General features: G+C 31.3%; 4 protein-coding genes across 7 annotated transcripts; 3 read left to right on the forward strand and 1 right to left on the reverse strand.

The window, feature by feature from the left end:
* The first annotated feature begins 4484 nt into the window (after window positions 1-4484).
* Kaz (E3 ubiquitin-protein transferase Katazuke) lies at window positions 4485-8219 on the forward strand. Its single transcript, XM_088199396.1, has 10 exons — window positions 4485-4672; window positions 5345-5500; window positions 6469-6606; window positions 6675-6804; window positions 6869-7005; window positions 7064-7202; window positions 7269-7419; window positions 7619-7808; window positions 7868-8001; window positions 8081-8219. The coding sequence occupies exons 1-9, from the start codon at window positions 4634-4636 to the stop codon at window positions 7964-7966; spliced, it is 1179 nt and encodes a 392-aa protein (XP_088055522.1). The 5' UTR covers window positions 4485-4633; the 3' UTR covers window positions 7967-8001; window positions 8081-8219.
* A 629-nt stretch (window positions 8220-8848) lies between these two features.
* On the reverse strand, window positions 8849-17766 carry Nelf-A (Negative elongation factor A). Of its 2 annotated transcripts, none has more exons than XM_088199395.1 (9): window positions 17518-17766; window positions 15819-15918; window positions 15591-15748; window positions 15258-15435; window positions 11919-12107; window positions 11629-11850; window positions 10976-11565; window positions 10806-10905; window positions 8849-10306 (listed from the first exon to the last, which is right to left on the reverse strand). In XM_088199395.1, the coding sequence occupies exons 1-9, from the start codon at window positions 17722-17724 to the stop codon at window positions 10095-10097; spliced, it is 1956 nt and encodes a 651-aa protein (XP_088055521.1). In that variant the 5' UTR covers window positions 17725-17766; the 3' UTR covers window positions 8849-10094. The 2 variants fall into 2 exon arrangements, with proteins under 2 accessions (XP_088055521.1, XP_088055520.1); XM_088199394.1 differs by having other exon boundaries at window positions 15213-15435.
* Window positions 17767-19914: 2148 nt separating this feature from the next.
* LOC148228409 (uncharacterized) lies at window positions 19915-22700 on the forward strand. Of its 3 annotated transcripts, none has more exons than XM_088199776.1 (5): window positions 19915-20006; window positions 20848-20909; window positions 20978-21053; window positions 21232-21314; window positions 21378-22700. In XM_088199776.1, the coding sequence occupies exons 1-5, from the start codon at window positions 19979-19981 to the stop codon at window positions 22488-22490; spliced, it is 1362 nt and encodes a 453-aa protein (XP_088055902.1). In that variant the 5' UTR covers window positions 19915-19978; the 3' UTR covers window positions 22491-22700. The 3 variants fall into 3 exon arrangements, with proteins under 3 accessions (XP_088055902.1, XP_088055903.1, XP_088055904.1); XM_088199777.1 differs by having other exon boundaries at window positions 20978-21014; XM_088199778.1 differs by lacking the exon at window positions 20978-21053 and having other exon boundaries at window positions 19935-20006.
* A 1282-nt stretch (window positions 22701-23982) lies between these two features.
* LOC148228410 (uncharacterized) lies at window positions 23983-26684 on the forward strand. The gene is made up of 4 exons (XM_088199573.1): window positions 23983-24212; window positions 24291-25003; window positions 25083-25419; window positions 26585-26684. The coding sequence occupies exons 1-4, from the start codon at window positions 24105-24107 to the stop codon at window positions 26636-26638; spliced, it is 1212 nt and encodes a 403-aa protein (XP_088055699.1). The 5' UTR covers window positions 23983-24104; the 3' UTR covers window positions 26639-26684.
* Window positions 26685-26779: the final 95 nt, after the last annotated feature.

The following is a 26779-nucleotide window of genomic DNA, read 5'->3' on the forward strand; positions in this document are numbered from 1 at the left end:
CGCGCAGCCTTTTCGCCGGCCGCTTCGAAAGCGCGCTCGCGAAACAAGCGACAATATAATCGACGACCCCTCCTTCTAAGCAAAATAAAATTGCCAATGTTGCAATTTAAATCAATTGCAATGCAAATACTCAATATTATTTGATCAATATTTTTTTAATAATGCAAAAACTTCACTCTTTTAATAAACTTATTTTCTGAATCATTTTACTTTATGTATATAATATAAATTTATTTAAAATAACTTGAATATTTTTTTTAAATCAATATACTAAAAGTTCGTCAACATTTCTTTCGATCCGCAAAAATATATGGAATGCACTATACCTATGCCTTGATTCGTGCAGTAAATAAGTTCCACAAAATATAACGTTAATCAATGCATAAAAATAAAAATTAGGTTTTTAAAAATAAATATTATTGATCCTTCATTAAAATTAGCAGATAGGTTAAAAAATATCGCGTAAAACAAGTATGTTCTCGCATGCAAGAACATCATTTTTTTTAATTAACTTTGTGTTAATTACCAGAATGCCGCCATAATACAATAAATATATATATTTGTATATAAATAGTTGACCACAGTTGTGTTATATTTTTGTCAATATTATTTTTTTGTAGTATTTTTAATGCCGCATATATTTTAGATAATATTTTTATGTATTGAGCGGGGGCGGCCGATGAAGCTTTGACCGTGGCACATTTCAGAGTCCAAAGTGGCTGATAAAAAGGTCGCTTTGGACATTTTTGTTAGTTTACGGATGCTGGTGAGAACTAAAAAAGCCACAAACATATAAACAAAATACAAACAGGTATACAAACAAAAATATCCTAGGTAACCTTTTTAAGCTGATATTTCTCAATTAAATATAAAAACATTAATTTGTTCGTAGGCTGACAGTTTAACAACACTGGCTTACAACAAAAAAGTTGTATAAATAATTTTATTTTACTTTTTACTAAAAAATATTTTAAAACATAAAAATTAATCTCTTAATAAAATGTATTCCTCACTAGTAGTCATATTACTAAATATGTGACTAAAATTCCGACGCAAATATCTATGTAATAATTTAAGGATAATGTTTTGTAAGGCGATATAATAAATGATTTATTGTTTTAAGAATCGACAAATATTTAAAAAAATATCGTATGGGGGCTATTTATGTATTTATTTATTCATTCAATATAACCAAAACTAGGTAATACTAAAGGTATACACGTGCGAGCCGTTCGTTGAAATATTTTTCATAAAGAACAAAACGAACGAACGCGCCGCGAACAACAAGCAGTCTTGCTCGGTACGTAGAATAGTAATAATGTGTTCAAATGAGGCTCACAAGCAAAAGAAAAACAACGAATCAAACACGACGCCGTCCAAATGAGAATTACGAATTATTTTGTGTTCGTCAAAAAAACCGCCAGGAGGCTGATCGTTACGAGCGGTTCTAAATGCTGTCCAAATCTAACGAAAATGTGACATCTACGTGACGGCAGCGGAGGACAGCACGTTCTTTTGGTGGATCTCGACAGTAAGACAACCGCCGATGGTGCCTCGCTAATTGTTCACCCGCATATATTTATATAACAAACATATAAACTCTATGTATAATGTTGTAAATAACCATGTAAAAACTTCATAAATCGTCAATAAAATACTACTGCAGCTGCTCAATCTGTGTTTAATTGCAACCAGTCACCATCCCGTCGCACAAACTTGTATTAAAAATACTACTTTAGCGGCTCAATCTGTATATAATTGCCACCTGTCACCATCCGTCTGCCAAAATCTTTTTTAAAGAACACATTATTGTGTATTTAGAATGTAAAAAGTATTAATAAAAATTAAAAATTATTCAAGGGCCGACTTTTTAAGTTTTTTTAAGTCTTATCAATACACTCTCTTGAAGTTGTTAACCGAAGTTACAACTGAAGTCGTCTAAGATCGCCGACTTCGAGTAGCACCCACACTCTCGGGGATTTCATTCGCGCGTACGCTTCCCGGCATGATAATTATGTGCTTGTTTTGAACACAAAAAAAATCAAAACCAAATGATCCAGATTTTAGCGACAATGCTATTTTCCGATTATAGCTCCTGTAAGTGGCAAAAGGGAATCTTTCTCTTTCTTTAATATCTCCACCGGAATTTTATTCGTTAATTAGATTTGCACCCAGGCATCGTGAATCTTTTTTGTCTTTGTGCCCTCTATTATCTGGGCCCCAAATACATGGCTGCGACTAAAGTAGTTCTAAAAAACAAATCGTTTGCTCCTGTGACCACATTATACCGCCCATCATACGTGCAAATCACGTGACGCCTATGCGTATACTGAAGTAGAACCGACTACTCGTTCTATCGCAGTATGTGAACCACCATGCCATTATTTCTCTCACCACTCGGAACAAATGCTGGCACAGTTTGGAAGCGCTCGAAGCTAGCCAAGTCGACTCAATTACCCCCACTTTACGCTCCATTCTTGGTAAGCCTCGGACAACTTCCGAGAGATTTTAGAGCATGGAGAACCGAAATCTACCGAAGTAACCCACTACATTCTCCGTCCTTGGCCAGCCTTGGCCAACTTCGAGAGAATGTAGTGCAGGCATATAATTTTTTAGTTTGTAGCCAGTTATTGTAGTAATATTTAAAAGCCTTTTTAAGTCTTCCAAAGCTCGCATATACTGTTTCTATGTACTTAATGGTTATCTTAGGAGTAGCTTATTTTGTTCGTACCAGTTATTCGTTTAGATGGCACAATTAAAGGTACTTAGGGCCGGCCCAAGTAGCGGGATAATAGCTGTATGGAAGGTCACTTGGGGCGCCATTTATTCCGAATGGAGGTGCTATTTGATTATTTTTAACACGGCATTGGAAGCTTGTATACGCGCAATTAGCGCCGTCCAACTATAAAAAAATCATGGAATTTTTATTCACTTAGCGATGCTGCGAAAGCTAAAAAAAAGATCACCTCAGATTTTTTGTTTGTTTGAAAATGTCTGAGAAGCAGTGACGTAGCTATGGAGGGGTGAGGGGGGGGACTGCCCCAGGTGGCACTTGCTTGGGGGCGGCATATTTTATAAATTGTATATTAAAATAATTGTAAAATTAATTAATTGTGAATTATTTAAATTTATTATTTGACAGATCATGGTAGAAACCCATCATTATTATTATTATAAAAAGTATACACATGTATTTATAATTTCAAGCTTCATTTATTTAAGTAGAAATTACAAATAATTAAGTAAATTTTTATTATAATACAAAATTTGTTGGCTAATTCTATAATTAATTAATTTTTGTGTTTTTTTTTTACTCTTTAATGGTATGTTAATTTTGTCATGTTTTATACTATTTGATATATTGCATTTTATTGTAAAATTTGACAGATTTAAGAGGGGAGGAGGGGGGGGGGCACGAGGACAATGGTTCCCACTTTAGAGAATTACCTTATGTACATCTATACAATCAAAGTTTACGCTAAAAAATATGTACACATTGAAAATTTAAACGGTTTAACCCTTTGCACTGTTATTTTTGCAATCTTTATTACACAATTCTTGGAAAAAAGTTAGTATACATACTATATGACGGCAAAAAACTGGGAATTTACGTACAACAAGGCAATGTCATAAACCGTTCTCCGATGTCATAAAGAAATATTTTTATTTTTAACCACCTTCATACTAACAATTATAAAAATGAAAGTAAATAATTAACTAATAATACGCATACATTTAAACAAGTTGAGAGACTATGACTTTAATAAAAAAAACAGCAGCCAGATATGGGCAATTTTTGTTTTATTTATTAAAATTAAGACCACCATGGCTTGACAGGTTATCCTAATGCGTCACGATAGCTGAAAGCATAAAATATATTATAATTTAAAAACACTTCTAAATATCTATATATACACATACACAAGTATGCATACATACAGTAGACCCCCAATAACACGGTAAATTGGGGGCGTGCTATTTGGATGCGTATAGTTGGGGGACTAGAAAATACTTATACAATTTTTTGCAATATGTACGTATGAATCAGGCGCGTGTAGTGAGATATCTCCCTTTGGCTCGCTCACACATAAAATAACGGACACTCAAATAGCACATCCCCAATTTACCGTATTGTTGGGGGGCTTACTGTACATATACGAGCACACACACATACGTATACACATTTAACTGAAAACATGAAGACATGATAAAAGGACAGACACAAATTACTTCAACAGGTGTGCATTATCTCATACGAATTGAACGAACTCCCAGTTTGCTCACGAGAAAATAGCAATATCTCGAAGCAGCCTAAAACCTTGTATAAAAATAATTGATTATTTATTAACATTAAACAGCTTTCATAAAAACAGTTTTTCAATAAAATTTATATTTTATATTTAACCTCAACTTAAAATATATTTAAGCCACATTTAAAAAATACAAATAAACAAAGGACAAAGAACGATCGCTTTCGACCAAAAGCAGAGATACCTAGTCAGCTGTCGTAGTGCGTCGCTGTGATTTTGTTTTGTCGCTCGCCTTTCTTTTGTTTTGTTACGAGCGAACGCAATCGCCGTTTGGAAGTTTTTACTGAACAATTTCGCGCTACATCCGCGAAATATAATACAAAATGAACGACATTAAGTCCTTGGAACACCCAACGTTGAAGGTAACGTTGACAGCTTCGTCGACAAATTGTGCATTGTATGAGACGTGAAATTTTATTGTTCAGCATCAATCGCCGACAAGCAAGGATTTTCATACATATTTTTAATTAATGTAAAAATATAAATATGTAAAGCTTCGTTTCGCTCAGATTATTTCGAGTAGGTCTATTGAACCGATTGTTTACGCAATTCGACCTCAACGTGTTCCATACACGTGTCTACATTTTAATGGCAAATTATTACAACAATACAAATTAGCTATATTATTTTTTAATAAATAACAATTCGATGCTCAATTATATGATTACACAAATTGTTAATTTAATTAATTGATCGGTCTGTGGTGGTTAAAATAGGGATTTATTCATTTTTTAGTAATTTTCCATAATTGCATTTATAGTACATTATAGTCAATGTTTTATTGTGTTTATTTATTTTACTAATTTGAAAATTTTATTATATAAATATAATGTTCTTTATCTATTTTTTATTCAGCTATATATTTAAATATGTAACTATCTGGGGTACTGTAAAATAGTGAAAGATCGACCACCGTACATGTACGGCCATACCGCTCAAAGGGTTAAATTCGATACAATAATATTCTAAAGTGGGTAGAACTAATTTCTGCGAATGGTTACAAAATATACTTGTTTTTTTTTATATATTTTTAGGTTCCGTATGAAATATTCAATAAAAAATATCGACAAGCTCAAAAGACGCTCGACAGTGAAGTGCGTCAAGTACAAAATGTAGTTAACGAGATCGAAAACGGTTTGAACAAGGAAAATGTGCCAGCCGACGAAATTACAAGATTACTCGGTGGAATGGTAAGTATTTTTGTCCTATGGACAGCTTAGATTCAGTTTTATTCCATTTTAATCTAAAAGTTCCCTTTAAAAATATAGCTTTTATCGAAATGCTTGCATTTTTTGATTTTATCCTGTTCTCTTACTTTCCCTCGGACTTAAAAATTACTTATTTGATTTGTTACTTGCCTTTTTAAGATATTTTTTATACGTTTAAAAATATTGTCACATACCTTTGTATATAAATTATTATATTTATAAACTATGTAACGGCCAGTTCAATCAATTATGCCTTATGTATAATAATATTCTAGACCAGCATAAATATGTGAATATTGTTGGGTCACCAAATATTCTTCTAAATAAGAACATTGCCACCATTTTTTATATAATTTTTAATCAAAGTAGATTTTATAAATATAATATTTCATTAACACTGCTGAGAATTATCATTTCACTCGTGTGGTTATTTCTTGATCTGCTCTTTTTCAATTTTTATCCTGTCTGGAAGTTCATAATTAGTAATTATTTATATAATTTTAATTTCAGTCGATCTTACAAATTAGGTTTACTGAGATTTTCCTAACCTTACGAATTAATATTGTGATGGATTATTAAAATAAAATTATCTATTGATTGCAAGCTGTAATAGTAGTTTATAATGAATTAAAATAGATTTACAGACTTTGATTTTAGTCTGGTGTCTCATTACTTAGTAATTGTTGATTGTTTATTCGGTCGTAATATGTGTGCTTACGCCTGTCATGTTACAACAGAAAATATAAAACATATGTATGTTAATGGTTACTGTATGAAATAATACACATGCACATATTATATTATATGTGTGAAACCTAATCTGCAGTATAGTATTTCACTAGTGTTCATTGAACTGAAACTGATTATAGATTGTTATGTTCTATTGTTCTCTATTAGTTAGCATTAAAATATTCTTACCTACATGCAGTGCTAATTTTATTATATTTTAGGTTGAGCGATTACAAACCATGAAGCGTAAGTCGTCCGAAGCTATAACCGAGGAGCTGAGAGCTGGCTGTGTTTGCAAGCGAAGATTGGAACATTTGAAGGAGCACGCCGAAGCCGTGGCCGATCCTAACACATCGCAGGTAATTTATTTATGCTCTTGTTTTTTCCCCCGATAGAATTGAAATTAATATATATTTCAATATTACAGTCGACTATCAATCAATGGCGCGAAACTCGTTTAGTTAGAATGCTTATCGAATATCTTCTCCGGCATGGCTATTACCAAACGGCTAACGAATTAGCCGATAAGACGAATTTGAGAGATTTGACTAACGTCGGTGAGTAATATTAGGAAACTAGATATGATTAAATGTAAATAAATAATTAATGCTTCTCTTTTAGATATATTTATGGTAGCCAGAGAAGTTGAAGAAGACTTGGTCAATCATGACACAGCTCGCTGCCTACAATGGTGCGTTGACAATAAATCAAAGCTCAGGAAGCTCAAGTCGAGTATGGAGTTTAAAATTAGATTACAGGTAAAATTATTGCAATATGACCAAATGATTACGAATGAAACGCTGCTTTACTTCGTAGGAATACATAGAATTAGTTCGCCAAGATAAGCGCATCGAAGCAGTTAGATACTCAAAGAAGTTCTTTTCGAGTTATGAAGAGGGACAGTTGCCGGAAATACAACAGTGCATGGGAATGCTGGCCTTTTCTCCCAATACAGGTATTTTAATTTTGTACGTTTATAGAATTTTAAGTTGTTATTTTTCTATACAAATGATATTTTCAGATGTTCAACCATATAAAGATTTGTTTGACGAAATCCGTTGGCATCGTTTAGTGCAACAATTCCGCCAAGAGAACTATCGACTTTTGCAACTTCCTTCGCAGACTGTTTTTAGTGTCGCATTACAAGCTGGTCTTTCTGCACTTAAGACGCCATATCCTTTTTATAAAACATTGAGTCTGATTTGATGCTTATACTTTAGCGATAATAATGAGCGTTACAGTAAATTCATGATTGCGATTCAAAGACTTGCATGAATTTGTCTTTAAAATATCAGATTGAAGTGGCATCTAGTTTTTAGACGCTAGATTAAGTATCAAAAAAATATTTTTTCCTTAATTTATTGTATATAATCAGTGCTATTCAGCATTGAGCAGAGTACCTTCATGTCCAGTGTGCAGCGAACCATTAAATTCTTTGGCCGTTTGTTTGCCGCACGCTCATTGCAGTCAATCCCGTTTAGTTTGCCGCATCTCTGGCGAACCCCTCAACGAACATAATCATCCCATGATGTTGCCGAATGGACAAGTATACGGCGAAAAGGTAAAAATACATATTATAATTTAGTATTCCAAAAAATATTAAAACATTTACAATTTCAGGCTCTCAAAGAGATGATGCGAGAACACGGTGTCATCACATGTCCAAAAACAAAGGAAAAGTACTGTATGAGAGTCGTGGAAAAGGTCTTCGTCATGTAGTAAAATACCATTGAAATTATACATTTTATTGCAAGGTTATTTATTTATTTTATTTTCAAATAAATATAATAGATTTATTATTTGGCCTTCTGAAGATAATTTTTTTGATTTTAGGAGATCTTGCCCATATTTTTGCCCTACAAAATTTTACAAATGTTTTTTCAACATTTTTTCTTTATAAATTAGCATATATTTTGACTTAAGTCTCGATAATGACTTTAGTTTGTTGCATAGCTTTATACATACGTGCATGCGTAGCCATACAATTTTTTTTAAATATATTGAAAAAGTAATATATATATATATATATATATATATATATATATATATATATATATATATATTTAAAATATACCGCAATAAGTGCACACGGACTTATTTGTATGTAGATTAAAATTATATAAAATAAATGTCATAAATACTCTGAAACATATTTTTATTTATTCATGAAACCTAATATTTGAATTGAACGAGTTTTATAAAAGGATGTTACAATTTTAAATTGAACTAAGTATAATATAAACAAGTTATTAACGTGATTTTACTAATTTATGCACAAAAAGATATTATTTTATAACTAATTATAAATATAATATATACATATATATTTAATAGCTGATTGAAATATTGCAGCTTATTAAGCGTTGTACGTTGAATGTTAACACTATCATCTTTAATTGAACACAAATAATTTGGCACCTTATTAATTATCGACGTAGTAAATTATTCAGTGATTGTTTTTATTCTTCCCTTAATGGTCCCAAGCATGCGACTATACGAAACCCTGTGTTGCTCAAGTGATGCGATTAAAGTTGACAGAGTTAACATTGTAAGGTCTCGCAAAATGTGGAAAGCAAGTTAGGTGTCAAAATTAAACAAAAGTTAAGTGCGTGTATGTGTTTTTATTAAGTAATAATATTTTTGCACCAAATTCCATTTGAGGTATTATGTTTCAATTATTTTAAAAACGAACAAAAACAAAAGTATCTGGCAATTAATCAAATGGAAAAATAATTACATAATGTACCATATTAGTACATTTTTTAAAGAATATAAAAAATTTTGAATAACTCTTTAATTTTTACATCGTTACAAAAATGTAGGCACCAATTTTTCGATTCAGATACATATAAGTATATATATGCATATTGATGAAGTACAGCTTTTACATTAAAACTTAATATGTACATAATGTTGGATATGTTGGACCTTCGTAAAAAAAACTATACATAACTTATATACACCAAAATATATATGTATATATTATAGAACGATTATTTTATATACATAGACAATGAACAACATTTTTTTGCATTTCGTATATATATATAATTTTCGATAAACATATATAATTGCAATTGTAACATTAAAAACACTTTTTTCATCAGCTTACTGAAAAAAGCTTTTTTGATAATAAAAACAACTATTGTACACATTGTAACTTCAATTTGCTAATTAAAACTATAATTATAAATAATTGCATACACATTTGAATATATTATCAACCATTTGTACATATATATTTCATAGACACGTGTATGTAAATAGTCGTAAAATTTGTGAATTCTAATCTATGACAAATTGCAAAAACTATCAAAGAAAATCATTAGCTCTCTAACTGCACTGAAATTATATGATTAAATTGTGACTAGATAGTCACTGTCAAGTAAATAGTTTAAATAATATAGTGATACTAAAATAAACTGAATACAAGTAAACGTGTATACTATATACATATGAGAAAATACTCGTCCTTTGTTAAAATAAATTCATTACCTTTCGAGGCGTAATTTAAAATATTGCAATAAAATAAGTGTAAGGCACATGAAAGCAGATATTCCTCTTGATGAATCGATAAATTAAATATATATTTTTATCCTGTCGATATACCATCTTTTCCACCGTAAACAATATATTTTTTTATTGACAATCAAAAGTATCCGATTGAGATTTTCCAATATGGCAATTTTTTCAGTAAATTCGGATAATACTTTTAATATTTCTTAAAATTTAATTTTTTTTTGAAAAGCACTCAGCTATGAACCACTTTATAAAAACCGAAACGTTAATTATTGGTCACTGAACACTTTTAACAATATAAATAAAATCTTATACACAACATGAACGTTTAACTGACATGCTGAGGAATGTTCGGTTGTGGGGTAGCACCTTCTATTGTACGATATTTCTTTATTCTCATCCACTGACCGTTGTTGTAGTTCATCTGGAAATGTGTCTCGCACAACATAGTAAGGTATGTATCGTCTCTTTGTAACACATTCTCTTGATTCTCGGACAGTTTTATAGTAACGATATTTCCCAAATTGGGACAAGGATTATCTGAAAAAAAAAAAAAACATTAAAAAACTTGCAGTGTCATAGCAGTATTTCTCAACGCAGATTGATTTTATATTACTATGAATTATAAAGGTAAAATAAAAAAATAGTAAGTAATCTATTTAGGTGGTGATAAATATTGTATCAATGATTATGCTCGCGAGAGAAAGTAGACAATCAAACTGGCATGGAATTGAAATGCAATGATGTATTCTTTGTGTCGTTATACAATGAATAATAAAATACAGATGCGACATACATAATTATTATAATGTAATGAAAGAAAAATGTATTAGTCTAATATCGTTTACTCAGCCTTGAACGTACGAAGTCCGTACAAATGTATTTAACTTTGGAATCTTCTAATTTGTATGTTTTATTATAATGCCATTGTTGAAAACTATTTTTGATCTTTTTGCGATTGTATTATCTATATTTGTATAATTGATTACGTATACATGTTGATTTTTTTTCTGCATATAAGTCTTATAATATTTTATACCTCTAGATCCAGCCATGAAGCCCAATATAAGAGCTTTTTCTGGTCTTGTGACTCTATTTGCATGGTTAAACATCTCTTGTGCTTCTAACATTTGATCTCTCTGTAATTGTTACACAAATTTAATGTATCATCAATAAAAAGCATAAGACATATTAAAATAAAATAATTACAGTAAGTCTGATTCCTCTGCTCATAACGTTATTCACAGTCGAAGTTCCTGCAGTTTCCTCCGAACCAGCATTTTGACCTGAATTCGGTGCTGCGATAACTTGCTGCGTTTGAATAATAACATTGCCACCTTGTTGTGGCACACCTTGCTGAAGTACTCCCTGTTTTACGTTCGTCAACACTACGGTCTTGCCCCCTTGCAAAATGGTTTGTCTCTGAGCGTTTTGAAGAACGGGGTTGGTTATGATGACTGGCAAGCCCGAAGAAGTCTTCAATATATTTTGACTAGACAATAACGTGCCACCCGGTCCGGTCGTGACAATCAGAGGTTTCTGACCGGGTTGTCCCGATATCAACACCTTTTGCTGGCCAATGATGAGCGGTTTGGAGCCAGGTCCTTGTTGGATGATTATAGGGTGTTTCGAGTTTGCTAAAGACGCTACGTTGATTGTGTTGTTGAGGTTATCGTGACCAGCCACTTTGATGGTTTGAGTGGCTGGTATTATGATGTGAGATGTTTTGGGATGAATGACGGCCGCGGTAGGCGGATTTTGGGAGCTTGGAGTAATCGTCGAATTTGATAATGGAGGAACTGTAAAAAAAAAAAAATCCAGTCAGTTAGATGAAACACGGTGTTAACATTTTAATATTTTACCTTCTCTAATTGGTTGAGGGGTTGTAGGCGTAGCGGGAGTTGAAGGCATCACGTAATTATTAAGGCCACGAGCGTATTCTGGAAGAGCTTGATTACCAGCAGCGGCTGCGGAAGTAGCCGCTGCGGGCGTAGTGTTGGTGGCCGTTTGGGACGTGGCGGCCACGGGAGCCACTGCGCCCGCTTCGGCTTCCAAAGCGGCTTTCTTTTGCTGTTCTTCGAGTTCTACAATGGGACGTAACGATGCAACAATAACACTTTCGTAATTATTTTCATATTAGTTCGAACAGTACCTTGTAATCTTTTGCGTTTCTTCTGAGTATGGGTAGCTGGCTGATCGGCTATATCGAGCAATTTGATACCGCCGTCTTTACGAGTGGCTGGAGCGGGACCAACGGGTCTAATGCCACCGGCTCTTATTGCGGGAGTGGCAGTGGCATTGCCACGAATGGACCATCTCGATGGCAGTCCTTTCAATGGCGCTGAAATAAATTACATAATTAATATATAAATTTACTCTATTGACAGATATGCCACGTAATTATGTTATAAAAGGTTTGGATATGTTGCTGCTTCTTTACAATCAGTATTAGTCACTTTTTCTTTACATATTTGATAGGTGAGAAGAATAATTAACTTCAGGTATTTTTTAATCACTTAAACGCCAGCGACTAATCGGTGAATCACTTGTTGATTATTTTTTAAAACTAGATTTACGGCACCTGTTTTCAGATTTGATTTGTATCACAGTATTTTTTCTGTGTTTTTTCTAAGACTTTTTATATTTGAACAATATAAATATATTAACACTATTTCTATTTACAGAAACTTCTTATTTTTAAAAATCTGGTCACTATATACATATTTTTAATGACACCCGTCGAATTGACGGGTGTATACCCGTAAACCTGGTGTTACAAATTAATTTGTTAAAACAAATTAACGAACTGTTTATAATTTTTTTTAATTATAAAAGATTATTGTACTAGCTTTATTTATCAGTAAACTAAGTATTTTATATTTATTTTTAGAAAGAGATACTGACGCATTAAGAGAAATAACATGTGACTCAGTAAAGTCATTGCCGTTTAAAGGGTTAATGAGCTGTGATACCAAGTAAAACTTTAAATAATATGGGTTATAATTTTAGTCGATTTTAGAGCTTTGAATTTTATTTTACAATTTGTAAGGAAAAAAGCAGATCTCAATTCAATAAATTATGCCAGTTGCAGCATGTTCATTTTACCCAATTATCTATATCAGGGGTAGCCAGCCCGCAGCCTGCATGCGGGCTCGCCATTAACATTTTTTCGGCCCGCGAGATTCATTGCACTTTTACAAAATATATTTATTTTATAATGGCTAATACACTAGACAATTTTTCGCTCCAAAAAATGTCTATAGTGTATCTAAATCTAATATGGGGATATATAATTTTGTATGTGGCCTGCGGAGTTATGATGCATTTTCAGTGGCCCGCAAGATCATTTGGGTTGGCCACGCCTGGTCTATATACTGGACTAAGAAAAAACTTTTAGTTATTCAGTCGAGTTCTTAAATTTCCTGAGTTCGAGTGATTACAAAAGCATAAACTAATAAGCCTCAATGTATTTGATGCTGGAGAATTTGGAGCCACCAAAACTGTACAATGAATGACATTGAATACATGTGCGATGGGGCACATTAATTTGCTTATTTACAGATCCTCACTGATTCATAGCTGTCGCTAAACATAAAATTAACTTTAAATATTGTTTCTCTCATGATCAATTTTATGTAACTTTGATACTGTCAAACAGCAATATTTATTATATTAATAGTGAGATCTTCAAATAGGAAACATGGCTAATAACGCTTTAAAGCAAGATTTTGAGACTATAGTCTATTTTTTTTAACAGTCAGTCGACAATCACAAATGCACGCGGGGTTCACGTGATTGCTGAGGACAGGGCTGAATCAGAACAAATAAATGATTTTTTTAAATAAAGAAAACACTTCATTAATTTTAAAAACATATACAATTAAACGTAAACACGTAAAAACTAATACTAAAGGAAAGGTTTATAAAAAAAACATATTTTAAATACTAAATATAAAACAACTTATTGAAAAAAAAGCTAATAAATTCGATTTAAGGAATCAATTCTAGTTTACATTAATAAAAATGACAATATTTAATTTTATAAATTTCAACCCTATCCTTAACATGCTCAACGCATTTTTTCATATTTCTGGCGTTATTGTCCCAAAAGCCTCATAAAATAATTTATACATTTCTGAAAATTTAAAGTTATTATTTCTAGTTGCTTCATAATTTTTAATTAGCGCCCAGATTAATTCTATAGGATTAAATTCGCAGTGATATGGAGGAAGTCTTAAAACTACTTTTTTTGGCGATTTTGCCATTTCATCAATTATAAATTTGTCATATTTTTGTTTCCTTACTATGTCATTTTTTACAGCAAGCTTTATACTAGCGGCAGTGGGAATTTTTTCACTTTTTTTTTATTCAAAATCCTATAGCGAATCTGGGATAAGCCCGTCTTAATTTCCGATGAGGGAAATGGTAAGTCTCTTTCTTTTGCCTAAAATATAGATAAAATACATTATAACTTTTTTTGCAATATAGATTGATATCTTAATATTTTTCTTAAATAATTGCTTCTCCATAAAATGATTTCTTCTTTTTCTATTAATATACTGTTCCACCCACGTTTTTTATATTCCATGTTCAACGATTTTAAAAGCTTATAGAATGTCGACCTTTTTAAATTTGGCAAATCATCGTCTTCATTTACAAAACTAAGAATTTATTAATTTTTTTTTAAATCTATGTATTTTATGACGAATCACATTATCAAAATCATCAATGGTATCTAAAACGTGAGATTTCCGATACTGATTGGTTTTTGGCGAGTTTAATATGTTATGTTTATATTCTTGAATAATTCAATAAATTGTTTTTTTATACACTCCTGCCTTTGTTGATACTTTGTCAATAATTTGGTTGGGATTTTCCAAAATTTCCCTTTAATATATATTGAAAATTGTGTTTTTTTTAAAAAATATTTATGATTTCTTTTAATCCGTTTTTTTGGAGGACTACAGGGGTTAATTTTAATATTGATGTCCGTAAAATAAATTTTTACACTTTAAAAAATTCGACAACCGTACGCACACGCAAATCAAATCTCGCGAACAGCAAACCAATACTACCCTGTTGAAATAGTATTCGGGGGCAGATCCGTTCAAGTGAACAACCAATTAGAAGCTTTCTTTGAAGAACACGTGATTGTCACGTGTTGAGCACTGTTTACATGTGCTGACTGTTGGAAAAAAATAGTGTAGTTCAATAATTCTACTAAACACTATGATGGAAAGGTTTTACTTAAAGCCATTATTTATGTCACCTATGGTTTTGAGAGCTGCTTGCGACAGTTAACTACGGAGGGATGAAAAAATACTTTATTTAATTATTAATTAGTAATCTTGAAATAGATAAAACACATATTACTACATAACTGGTAAAAAAATAGTAACCAATTGAAACTGACACAACATTTTTAATTATAAGTCTATTTTCTCACTTTCCACGACAACGGATGAAGATCGATTGGCATCAAAGCTCTTACTTGTATCAGTCATTTTCCGCGGCATTCCTCTACTACGGACAGGCACAGTGGGAGCTATAGATTTCTTCATATTGGATATCGCATCGGAAGATTTTTGCAAAAGTTCCGCCCTAAGCGCGGCACTTTTGGGTTTCTTTTTCAAATTGAAATGCTTCACCGGACTCGGCTGCTGACCAACCTGTAAATAATGAAATCCTATTCATTAACACAATATACATGTATTTAGTTAATTTAAAATTTGACATAATTCCTAAAAGGAGATACATTTGTTACATTTCTGATGCTTTTATCAAATATTCTTAAAATTATTATAGCGTTGTATAAATAATATACCACTGATATGAGAGCGGATTTGTTTAGATAAAGGCACTCCATCGGCAACATAGCAAGTTCCGAGTGTCGATTGACCAGTCTCTTCAATTCGGTGACCATATCGCCAAATACAGGTTTAGCCTCGTCCAATTCAGACAACTGATGCGTGTTTAGAGATCCTGAAATAAGCAATAATATGTATGAATATAAGAACATTTGAAATTAAATTAAAAAAAGATGAGACATTACCCGTGGAAGGCAAAGTTTTCAATATTTCCGATAGCATGCTAACCCACAATTCAGAATCTACGCTAGCCACTTCCATGATTTCTTCCAATTCACTTCGCCACTGAAAATAGAAAATATATATTTAATGTCATCAAATTTCACATCATAGAGTTTAGAACTTTTGATGCCTTATCAGAGATATCAACGACCTTTTAGCAGGCGCATCATCATAAATTTTAAAACAAATTTAATTGTTTACATATAAAACTTTTCTGGAAATACCAGCTACGCTGTTCTGTTCTTAGAATAAAACTCACATTTGAATATCAAAAGAACAAAACACTTCTCACGCAAACAATTTTTTAAAACTGTCATAATGTCCACTGTGTTTGATGATAAAATTTTATATTACACATAAGTGATTCGGCAGCTTCCAAGGATAGTTTTTTTGCTAATGATGCATAAATGAGAAAGTCGAATCTTTTTGGAATATGAAATAAATCAAAAAGCCAAATAAAAGTTAAATGAATTAACTATGATGTAAAATAAAAATGTCTTAATTTATCTAAAAAGGCAATTCGTCGATCCATTGTACTATCTACTTGTATGAAATTGGAGTTTTACTTTTACCCAGTGACACAAACAAGTGATACCTGTTGTCATTTTTAAGATATTCTTTCTAGTTAAAGTTTTTTACAAACTCTTGTAAGAATCCATTTTCAGTAGGTAGCAAGTTGAAGATTCTATTTGAACATTTTATACAAAAAAATCTAGCCAACCTACGCTAAAAAGAATATTAAATAGGAAAATACTCCACAAGTTAAACATTCAAATAAAAAAATATGTTTAGCCATTTATACTTATTTCAGTTTCCACCTACACGTTAAATCTAAATGATCAGCACGGTAGACTAGTGGAAACAGTAACTAATATCTAAAATACCTGGGTTCAAATACCATATAGACTTAATTTCTATTGTATCTGGGAAATTGGAATTAGTGATTATTATATAACAATGATCATCACATATTAGGTATTTCTAGATTTTAGTAATTAAAATAAAATCAAACTAAAAATAGATTGTTCTTAGTGACACCAATTTGTATTACTAATTTAGACTGATTTCAGTCTGGTGACTACTTACTTAGTAGTTGTTGATTGTGTTTACTCAGTCATAGCATTTTAGGCTAATGTCCGTCTTGTTACAATAAATAAAATCAACAGCATAAACGATTTGTTTTTTATTATTTATAAACATAAGAAACAGCAGTGGACACCAAAAGCATGTATGAGTTGCAAATCATAAACAAGAAATTGTCTGCGATTCTCTAAGTAGTTACGGACGAACCTCGTTATATCATTAGAAACCGCGAGATTGATCAATTTGTTGATTAATATTGAATGGTTCATACTGAAACGACAGAGAGCCAGGAGCGACATACGAGTCGTATCGGTTAAAGATGATTTTTTAAATTATTCCTACAATAATACTTTATATTTTTTGTTATAAATGATAAAAATACAAGTGAATGTATAATTTGTCATGAGATTATTAAAAATGTAATAATTTGGCTGATCGTTTGCAAAATAAACGAATGAAACGAGTGTTGCCATAATGAAAAAAGGTATTATTTAAAATGGCATAAATCACCCAGTATATTGTCAAGTCGGGTTGACAGCGTTTGGTTTAAGATGAAGTCTTGTAAGGAATCGTCGTTACCTCGTCTACGTTTCGTCTCGGCAGATGGAGGAAGGAGAGCAGCAGCTTGAGCTTGACGTGCGTGTGCAGGTCGGGGAAGCAGTCGCGCACGTTGCGTAAAACATCCTGCGTGAGCTGCGGACATATCGAGCCACCGGCCCAGGGCTCGCCAGCCGCCCCTAGTTTATTGTGAAGCCACAGGGACGTGTCGCTCTCGCGCACGGACATGGCGCCGCGCACGACGCACCTCTCCGATCACGCTCGCCAACTGCGGCCGCTCGCGCCGAACTCGGTGTTGCCGCACCTGAAAATGCAACACGTAAACAAAACAATTAAGACCAAACTACGAATAAATAATACAAACTATTCGATTTTCTATAAAAACCAATACCTTGCTTTATGGACGCATTTGTTGAAGTAATTAAAATAAATATTACGAATTCAGCCGTACGAACCAAAAAAATTATAAAATTTCAGAGAGAAAGAGTGGATCTAGATAGAATATGACACGTGCCGCGCAGATCAGTCCGAGATGCTTGTAAGTGTGGTGTAAATATTAAACAGCGTGATAAGTAAACAAGTCATGAACTAATTGACTACCCCCAATACGCTACAATGGTCAAAAACAAAATAATTAAATTATAAAAAAAACACGAAGCCCATAATATTATAAAATACTAAAATTAGACAAAATAAATCGAACCAGTTCATTATAGCTATCATTGAATAAAATAATGTACAGTAGTAGCAAATTAAAAAACTTGATGGTTTTTGCCATGGACCAGTTGATAAGTGCGGATGTCTTCGCTAAAATCGTCATAAAAAGTGGCTTTTAACTCGTTGCTCCAAGATTTTTTAGAACTTAAACCTGGAAATGGGCAAAATTAAAAGGATTGTACACAGCATTATTTAACCATTTTATGAAATGCTCGATAAATATCACTTTTTATCAGAAAATCAAAACTTACAATAAAAAGTTTCTAGGAAAATGGCAAGGTTTTTAACTGATTCATACAGAGCAGCGCTGTCTAATTTATTTTAACTCGTAGGCCATTATTTTCTTTTGCTTACATATCGGGGGGCAAATAAAAGGTAGATAATTAAAAAATCAGTTCTCGTCACCTCAGGAAGAATTTAATTTATATGAAGAAAATAAAGTTTTAGCAACGGGATGGTGACGGGTGGCAATTAGACACAGATTGAGCCGCTGCAGTAATGTTTTTATTGATGAGTTGTTTACATTTTATATATAAACTGTCCCCACAAAGTAAATAACCAAAATCATACGCAATTACAAATAATAAAACGAGCTTTTTAAAATATATAAAGTAAAAATCTCATTGTTTTCATATACCATATGCTATTTGCGAGTCGTCAGTTGAATAGCGCTGATATTGAGGTATCTTGGAAATATATTCTAGAATTTTTGTTTTATGATTGCTACAAACCAAAGTTATAAAATACGCAAATCACTGATAAATTATTAAAGTGAAGCGCGTTCCATATAATAAAGCTAAGCACCGTAAAAAGCTTATTGTAAATATTAATAAAATGTAGAAAATTTTTACTTTCGTTTCGAACATAGCTCTGTTGCCTTTAATGGAAATCACAGGTAATAAGAAACATCTACTAATTATATTAATAAATTTATTTCTCGGTACAAAAAATGCTAACTTTAAAAAGGGGCTCGACATAAAAAGTTTTCAATTCACTGTTAACAATCAACGTATGTTGAGATTTGAAACGCCAATAATTTCCGAAATATGGAATGTCAGAAGAAAACGGGTCGAAAATGTGCATCTTGATGGACTATAGTTTTTTGTTTATTTTCTTGATTTATTGCGATGAACACAAACGTTAAGAATGATTTATAGAAATAACACATTCCAGTTGCTCTGGTTCTCGTTTCTTTTACACAAGGGGTTCCAGGGTATTTTTGGTGGAGTAAAATTACTTTAACGCGTTTGTTACAATACATTTGGCACTTAACAAAAAGCCAATAATCAATTTTGATATAAATAAAATAAGACGTTTTAAGTCTCAAAAGTAATGGGACTTGAAAGCTCTAGGATAGGGACAGTATATAAAAATAAAGAGAAAATATGGCCTACTATTAGCTGCTCCGCGAACTGTAAAGAAAGTACTTAAGCCACAGAAATAACTCAATCAAATGAACAAAAAGCTCTTGTTTATCGTAATGTGGCAATCAGTAGTATGTTAATCCAAAAAAAAGACGATTAGTTTATTTTATTTACTAAAGAATAATTTTGTAAAAATATGAGTTAGGACGATAATAAAAACATAAAAATAATATAAAAATAGCTGTTTGTTTTTTGAAATTTATTTAGTCATCTTATATTTCTCGCAAAGAATAATACGAATCGTTGTAGCGTTATGATTGAAATATGTGGTGTTTTGGTCAAAACATGACGATTTTCTATTTGTTGTGATTTGTGACACTCGTTTGACATTATACATTACGATGTCATTTCCACCTGTTTTAAAAATCGGTATATATAATTATAACAGTTTTTCACAAGTACACATATTTTATATATAAATATATATCTGTTTTTGTCCCTGCAAGTTGATTATGCCATTACCTGATGTTGATCACTTTCCTTTCATTTTCAATCAGACCCTGTCAAACGGCGTTGGTTGTTACTTAATGGTTTTATAAAGAAACGTATACCTTGCTGCTTCTCTATAAAGTTATCTGTTATCGTCTACTTGTCCTCACTTTGGCGAATATTGACGATTTATAAGTCGATATTTTGTTATATGGCGATATGTTTGTTTCGATTTTATTGTCTCGTTCGAAAATAGCAATGTCTCATCATAATCTTAAGACACAACTTTCTAGTACTTAATTATCCTAAAACATGTATGTTTTATGTATTTTTTACACACACTTTTTAAATTATTATATTTTTATCATTATTATTGACATATGTATTAGTATTATACAGAAATTACGTACTTAAAAGTAGGTAGTTTAAATTAACAGAAAGTTCAATATATTTATTACATGTAGAAATTTAAAAACTATAATATAATAATCATATTATCTGCAGCAACAAATTAAATGTTGGTTTTTCAAAGAAGTGCAGTTAAGAAAAAATCAGCTAATAATTATAACATAATTTTAATTAAAAGTTGAAAAGATTTACTATCATTTTAAAATGTGTTATTTTTAAGTATTTGTTTGTAAACATATATAAATATAAATAAATAAGAAAGTTTAAACTATTTAAAAACTTACTTTATGTGTTTCACACGGATAACTGTGTTTGTTATGTAAATAAGTATTATTGTAATGTAATAAATAAATATTTCATTTAATCTTTACAGAACCAGACATTGAAAGCCATGAAACGTTTCATTTTGTCAGCATAAGAGAATGTAACGTTGAGGTAAATAAAGTAACTATATTCACAAACCTTTAAAATATAAAAGATTTAAAATATGTTTTCTTTTTAAGTTTAAGCAAGAAAAAATAGATCATGACAGCAATGAAGGTGATCATGTAAATGAAGTAGATGACATGTTTGAAATTGGTTAGAAATATATGTATTATTCTCCCAGTTAAATGTTTGGGAGATGTCTACATAGGATACAGATTATAGATATTATTATATTCATTTTAAATTCAATAGACTTATTTATATAATATACTATATTTATATTCTATTACATTGAATTATATTTGATATATTATTCAAAATATCTTTTCAGATACACATGATGTTAAAGATGAATTTAAAACAAATACTTTTACTATGGAGATTTTATCTTACCATCGTCCAAATGATGACATGGTAACTTATTCACTAATATTCGAATCTAATGTAATTCAAATTATAATCGACGATATTTTTCAGAAACAAGAAAGTGAAAAGTTTAAAAAACACTCAGACGATGTTCAGAATATCGAAGGACGCAAGTCTAAAAATATATTAAAAAACATACATAATCTTTCTCAGCGTTTGAAGTTACAAAATGATCCACACAAATTTAAATGCGACAAATGTAATAAAATATTCAAAACTAAACGTAAATTTTCACGGCATATGAAAATTCATAGTGATTCTTTAGATTTTGAATGCGACAAATGTGGGAAAGCATTCAAGACCAAAGATGCTCTTTCGCGGCATATGAATGTTCATTTTAATTCTTCTGTTTTTGAATGCCAATCATGCGGTAAAGTATTAAAAAATAAGGGTACTCTTTATCAACACATGAAAATTCACAATGATTCCTTGAATTTTCATTATGAATGTACCACATGCGGTAAAGGATTCAAAAGTAAAGGAAATCTTACACAGCATTTCAAAATTCATAGTAATTCAACTATCTTCGAATGTGACAAATGTGGTAAAGTGTTCAAGAATAAAGGTACTCTTACACGTCATTTAACCGTTCACCTTGATCTTTTTGACTTTGACTGTGGAAAATGTGGTAAAGCTTTCAAAACTAAAAGTACACTCTACCAGCACATGAAGATTCATAGGGATTCTTTTGACTTTGAATGCGACGTGTGTGGCAAAGCATTCAAAACTAGGGGAAATCTTTACTATCATAAAAATATTCATAACGATTTTTATAGTTTTGAGTGTAGCACGTGTGGGAAAGTATTCAAATCTAAAGAAGCTCTTTCGCGGCATATGAATATACATAACGACTATGGTCACTTTGAATGTGAAAAATGCGGTAAAACGTTCAAAAGTAAAGTTACTATTTCACGGCATATGAATGTTCATAACGATTCTTATAATTTTGGATGTGACGTATGTGGCAGATTATTTAAAACTAGGTGGAATCTTTACTATCATAAAAATATTCATACTGATTCATATAATTTTGAATGTAGTCAATGTGGTAAAGCGTTCAAAACTAAAGGGAATCTTACACGGCATATGAGTATTCATTTAAATTACGATCCAAATATACCACGATTCAATGCTCCAAATTTATCCTTGTTAAATAATTTATAAATCATATACGAATTAATAAACAACATTTATTATAAAATTGTGTCATAAAATGTCAGCAATAATAAAAAAGTTAAATGATTTTTAAAATATATATTTTTGGATTGTATCGAGCAGCTATCGATTTTGTATGCTACAGTCAAAGAGTAAAAAATATTATTATACATGTTGGTTTATATTGAAAGCAATAATTATATTTATTCAATTAGTAAATATTTTTTAATTATTAAAATTTTATCGTTTAATATTTTAAATTTTATTGATTATAGCATTTAATATTTGTTTGTCTCAATATAAATAAAAAAAATATGAATAAAAAATGCGTTTTTATTCTTAACATGTGTCTACACTATGGGCAGCTGGTGACAATAAAAACTGGTGGGGCCAGGGGCCAAATAAAATATTTTTTCAAACTAAACATAATATGTATTATACATATAGTGACATGATCAAATCGTAAAAGTTCTTAATGAAAACAGATACTGAAAAATCAAAGATACACAAAAGGCTGTGCATGATGATGTGCATAACAGTGAACATAAACAAACTGTTTGTGCATTTATGTTAAATCTTCGGATTTTTTCTTCGGAAAAGTATTCGCTGCAGAAAGTTATTCATAAGGTGTTCACTGTTCTGACCAATGGTCGTTCGCTACCGACGCAAAAGAATTACGAACTTTAGAGTATAAATGTATAAACAATGATATTTCTCTACTTCAGAAACAAATTTAATATTTAATAATTGCTTCCCATCAGTAAAGTCGCCACAATTAGCGTGGCGACGACCTTGTATACCGGTCGCATGAGATGCAAGTCGCCGACGAGTCGACAAAATGTCGGCGACTCGTGGTTGTTTATAACGGAGCTCGGATGCGATAGTCGTATACTTGTGTTGCGCTGTGTACGAAGGGAGACACACACGCGCCAAAGAAGTGTACTGGATCTACGTTTTATTGCCAACCCGTTACTACATACGATAAAGTATCTAGACATTTGTTAGTTTAAAGTAAGTTTAGCAAAAATTTCGTGCTGTACAACAAAATAGTTGTATTTTATTCATATTTTTTGTTTGTTTTCAATAGTATTTTTTTAAAAATAAAACTATAGAGAAAATTAATAACGGAGGGGAGGGGGCAAAACTAGACCACCAAAATTTTTTAGGTAGATTTTGGTACGTAGCACATATATTTTTATAAATTTAACTTATGGGGTTAGTAATTAAAGATATATTATTAACTCTTTGACCGCGGATGACATCTATAGAAGTCATCAATAAAATCGCCAATATGCATTGGGCATCTAAAGATGTCATGAACCTTTGAGCCTTGTAATATGTTTTTAGCTTGAAAAACACTTTAATTTACTGAAACAATATTCAAATAACTGATGGCATAAACAGGTTCTCCCCCACATATTAGGAAATTTCGAGATGGTTCGCAAAAATATCAGTCGCTGTAAAAGGATTAATTTCAATTTTATTAATGTTTTTTAAAATTAAAAATAATAATTATTCATTATATAAAAAAGTGGCATTATAACTTACTGTTACTATTTCACATCACTATTGCATAAATTTAAATATGGTGATTGATCAAACAAAAACAAATTTTCTTCTACAATGACCAACAAAGATGAGATCAAAGTATCCGATGATAAATCTATAGTTTTGGACTTCAGCAATAAAAAGATAATAGATTTTCCGTTTGTAGAACTCAGTCATTTACAGGTTGAATATAAATAACTTTAGTATTATTTAGTATACATTTCATTTTAAATTGATTGCTTGATTACATGTTTTTTTTAGTATCTGTATTTAGAATGCAATAATCTTAGAGATTTGCCTCAATATTTGTTTCTTGACGCTCCGTCTTTAAAATGGCTTGACGTAAGAAACAATCAAATTGAAAGAATACCGGAATCTATTGAGAATCATACAAATATTGAAACAATGCTATTGCAAAATAATAGAATATCATATCTACCTATCGTCTTGGGCACGGTGAAGAACTTGAAATATTTGCAGTTATCGGGAAATCCGATTATTTATCCTAAACGATACATTATCAATTGTGGCGTGGAAGCATTATTAAATTTTCTAGATCATGAATATAAAAAAGAGAAGGGTATAGGAAAGAAAATCTTGGATGTTTCATTAAAGAGCGAGCATTTGTTGGATGATCCAATTTGTATGATGACTAAACTAAGCCGAGACGATATAAGCACTGAAGATTCTTGCAGAGAGGAAATCAGTCCTTTAGAAGTCGAAGTAGATAAAAATGAACTAGCAAAGATAAATAAGCGTAAAATTAATTTGAATAAAAGTAAATCTTTAGATTTTTTAACAAGAAACAAGAAAATTGTGCATCCGATTAAAAACACTGATCGTTATTTGAAAAGAGTCGGTAAATCTATTGACGAATATGATATAAAGGTTGAAGAAAATCTTTTGAGGGATAATTGGTTAAGAAGGAAGAGAGAATTGCTAAATAAAAGAGAGAAGGTTTTACAGGATCGAAAGTATTATATAATATATAAATATACATTTTATTTGCTGAATGTAATATAATATTTAATTTTATAACTTAATTATTTGCAGATCTTTGGAGGCATTGAAAAACTGGCGGAAGGATTACAATGAATATAAACTGGATACCAAAAAGATGTATTATGCCTTGAATCTTGCGAATATACCTTATGATACTGATTTAAACTATGTGAAGATCTTAACGAGAGCTGATATAGAAAAAGATTTGCCAGATAAATATAAGAAGAACATCAGGATCAAATCAAAGCCAGTCAAAATTACAAAGAAACAATCAAATATGCAGATGAAAATTGATGAAATAATCGATAGCATGAACTCGATGAGGACAGAAAATTACGAATGGTCACCTAGAACTGAGAAAAAGATGATAAGTTGTGAAATTAAAATGGTAATTTATTTTCAATTCGAATTGAATATTAAGCTATTGTGTTTTTTGCTCAACTCCCTCCCTGATTTTATAAATTTGATCTTATATGCTATCTATTTCCTAATGGATATTTCGATTTATTAGAAATTATATATTGTAACATGTTTTGGTGAGCTTTTTAATGTGTCACGATATATTAAACATTTTAAATTGTTCTATGTAGAAACTTAAGGAAAGTAAAAGGCATTCGCCAATAATAGTCTGCAAATGCTAAATGATTTATGAGATCTTAATATGATGTGAGATGCAGAACACTATAAATAGTTATACGTCGGTTTACTCAACTACGACTGTCACTCGCGACAGCTCAGGTAGGAGGTTGGGTCTAGTATGTTGTAATTGCGAATGGGTCTCATGCAACTATTGAATTAAGGCTAGATTTCCAAGGTCTTTAAACCTCCTTCCATAGCAATAAAATTATTACTCCTTGGGAATTAACTGTCTCCCACGACTATGAAATTATCATTTGCAAATGATAAGCAACAAACTGTACGTTCATTAGTTTTACCTGTACATGTCAATTAAATAGCAGAAGAAAATTCTTGTGAACCTTGTAAATATCTTTCGTATTTCTATGACGAGCTATCTACATTATAAACTTATTTAGTCAAAATTGCGTCTTTGGCATGTTTATAGTATAATTGCCATGAATATCTGATATCTTTCAATAGCAATGTAGCATTTATACATTTTTCGAAACAAAAAAATGAAAATTTCTTATATACATATACAGTGGTACTTCGGTATACGTCTGCTTTGGAATAAGTCCAACTTGGTATACGTCCTGTTTGGACGAGAAACATTTTGCTTGGTATAAGACCTTCGTTTGGAATACGACCCCCGTGCATGCTATAACTTGTATAGTTAAAAAAATCGCGCATGCGCAACTCGTATGAGTTACAACACGTACGCGAAAAATACGTTTGGTATATGTCCAAGGATCTGGAACGGATTAAGGACGTATACCGAGATACCACTGTATATGTATTCTGATTTTACTTGATGCCTCTAAATTGTTAAAACACAAATGAAAATGAGCTAGTTATATACATAAGAAAACCACAATGACTTAATACTCAACCTATTAAATTATGTGTAAAAAAATATATTCTGATCTTTTTTTTAGCTTTCAGAGATCAAGAAACAGATAGATAAATTGAAATCTGAAAATGATATCTAAAATGGATTAATTTTTATTAGGTGAAAATAAAATTGATGTTCCCGCTTTTATTGTATTTATTTATATTAAAATATTCCCATTGAACAATAGCTGATATGTCAACGATTCTTAATTTATTTGTAGGAACTACATAGAAAATAC

Source organism: Plectrocnemia conspersa, unplaced genomic scaffold (genome assembly GCF_051122295.1).
Source record: "Plectrocnemia conspersa isolate PC_06_02 unplaced genomic scaffold, ASM5112229v1 ptg000012l, whole genome shotgun sequence".
Taxonomy (NCBI): domain Eukaryota; kingdom Metazoa; phylum Arthropoda; class Insecta; order Trichoptera; family Polycentropodidae; genus Plectrocnemia; species Plectrocnemia conspersa.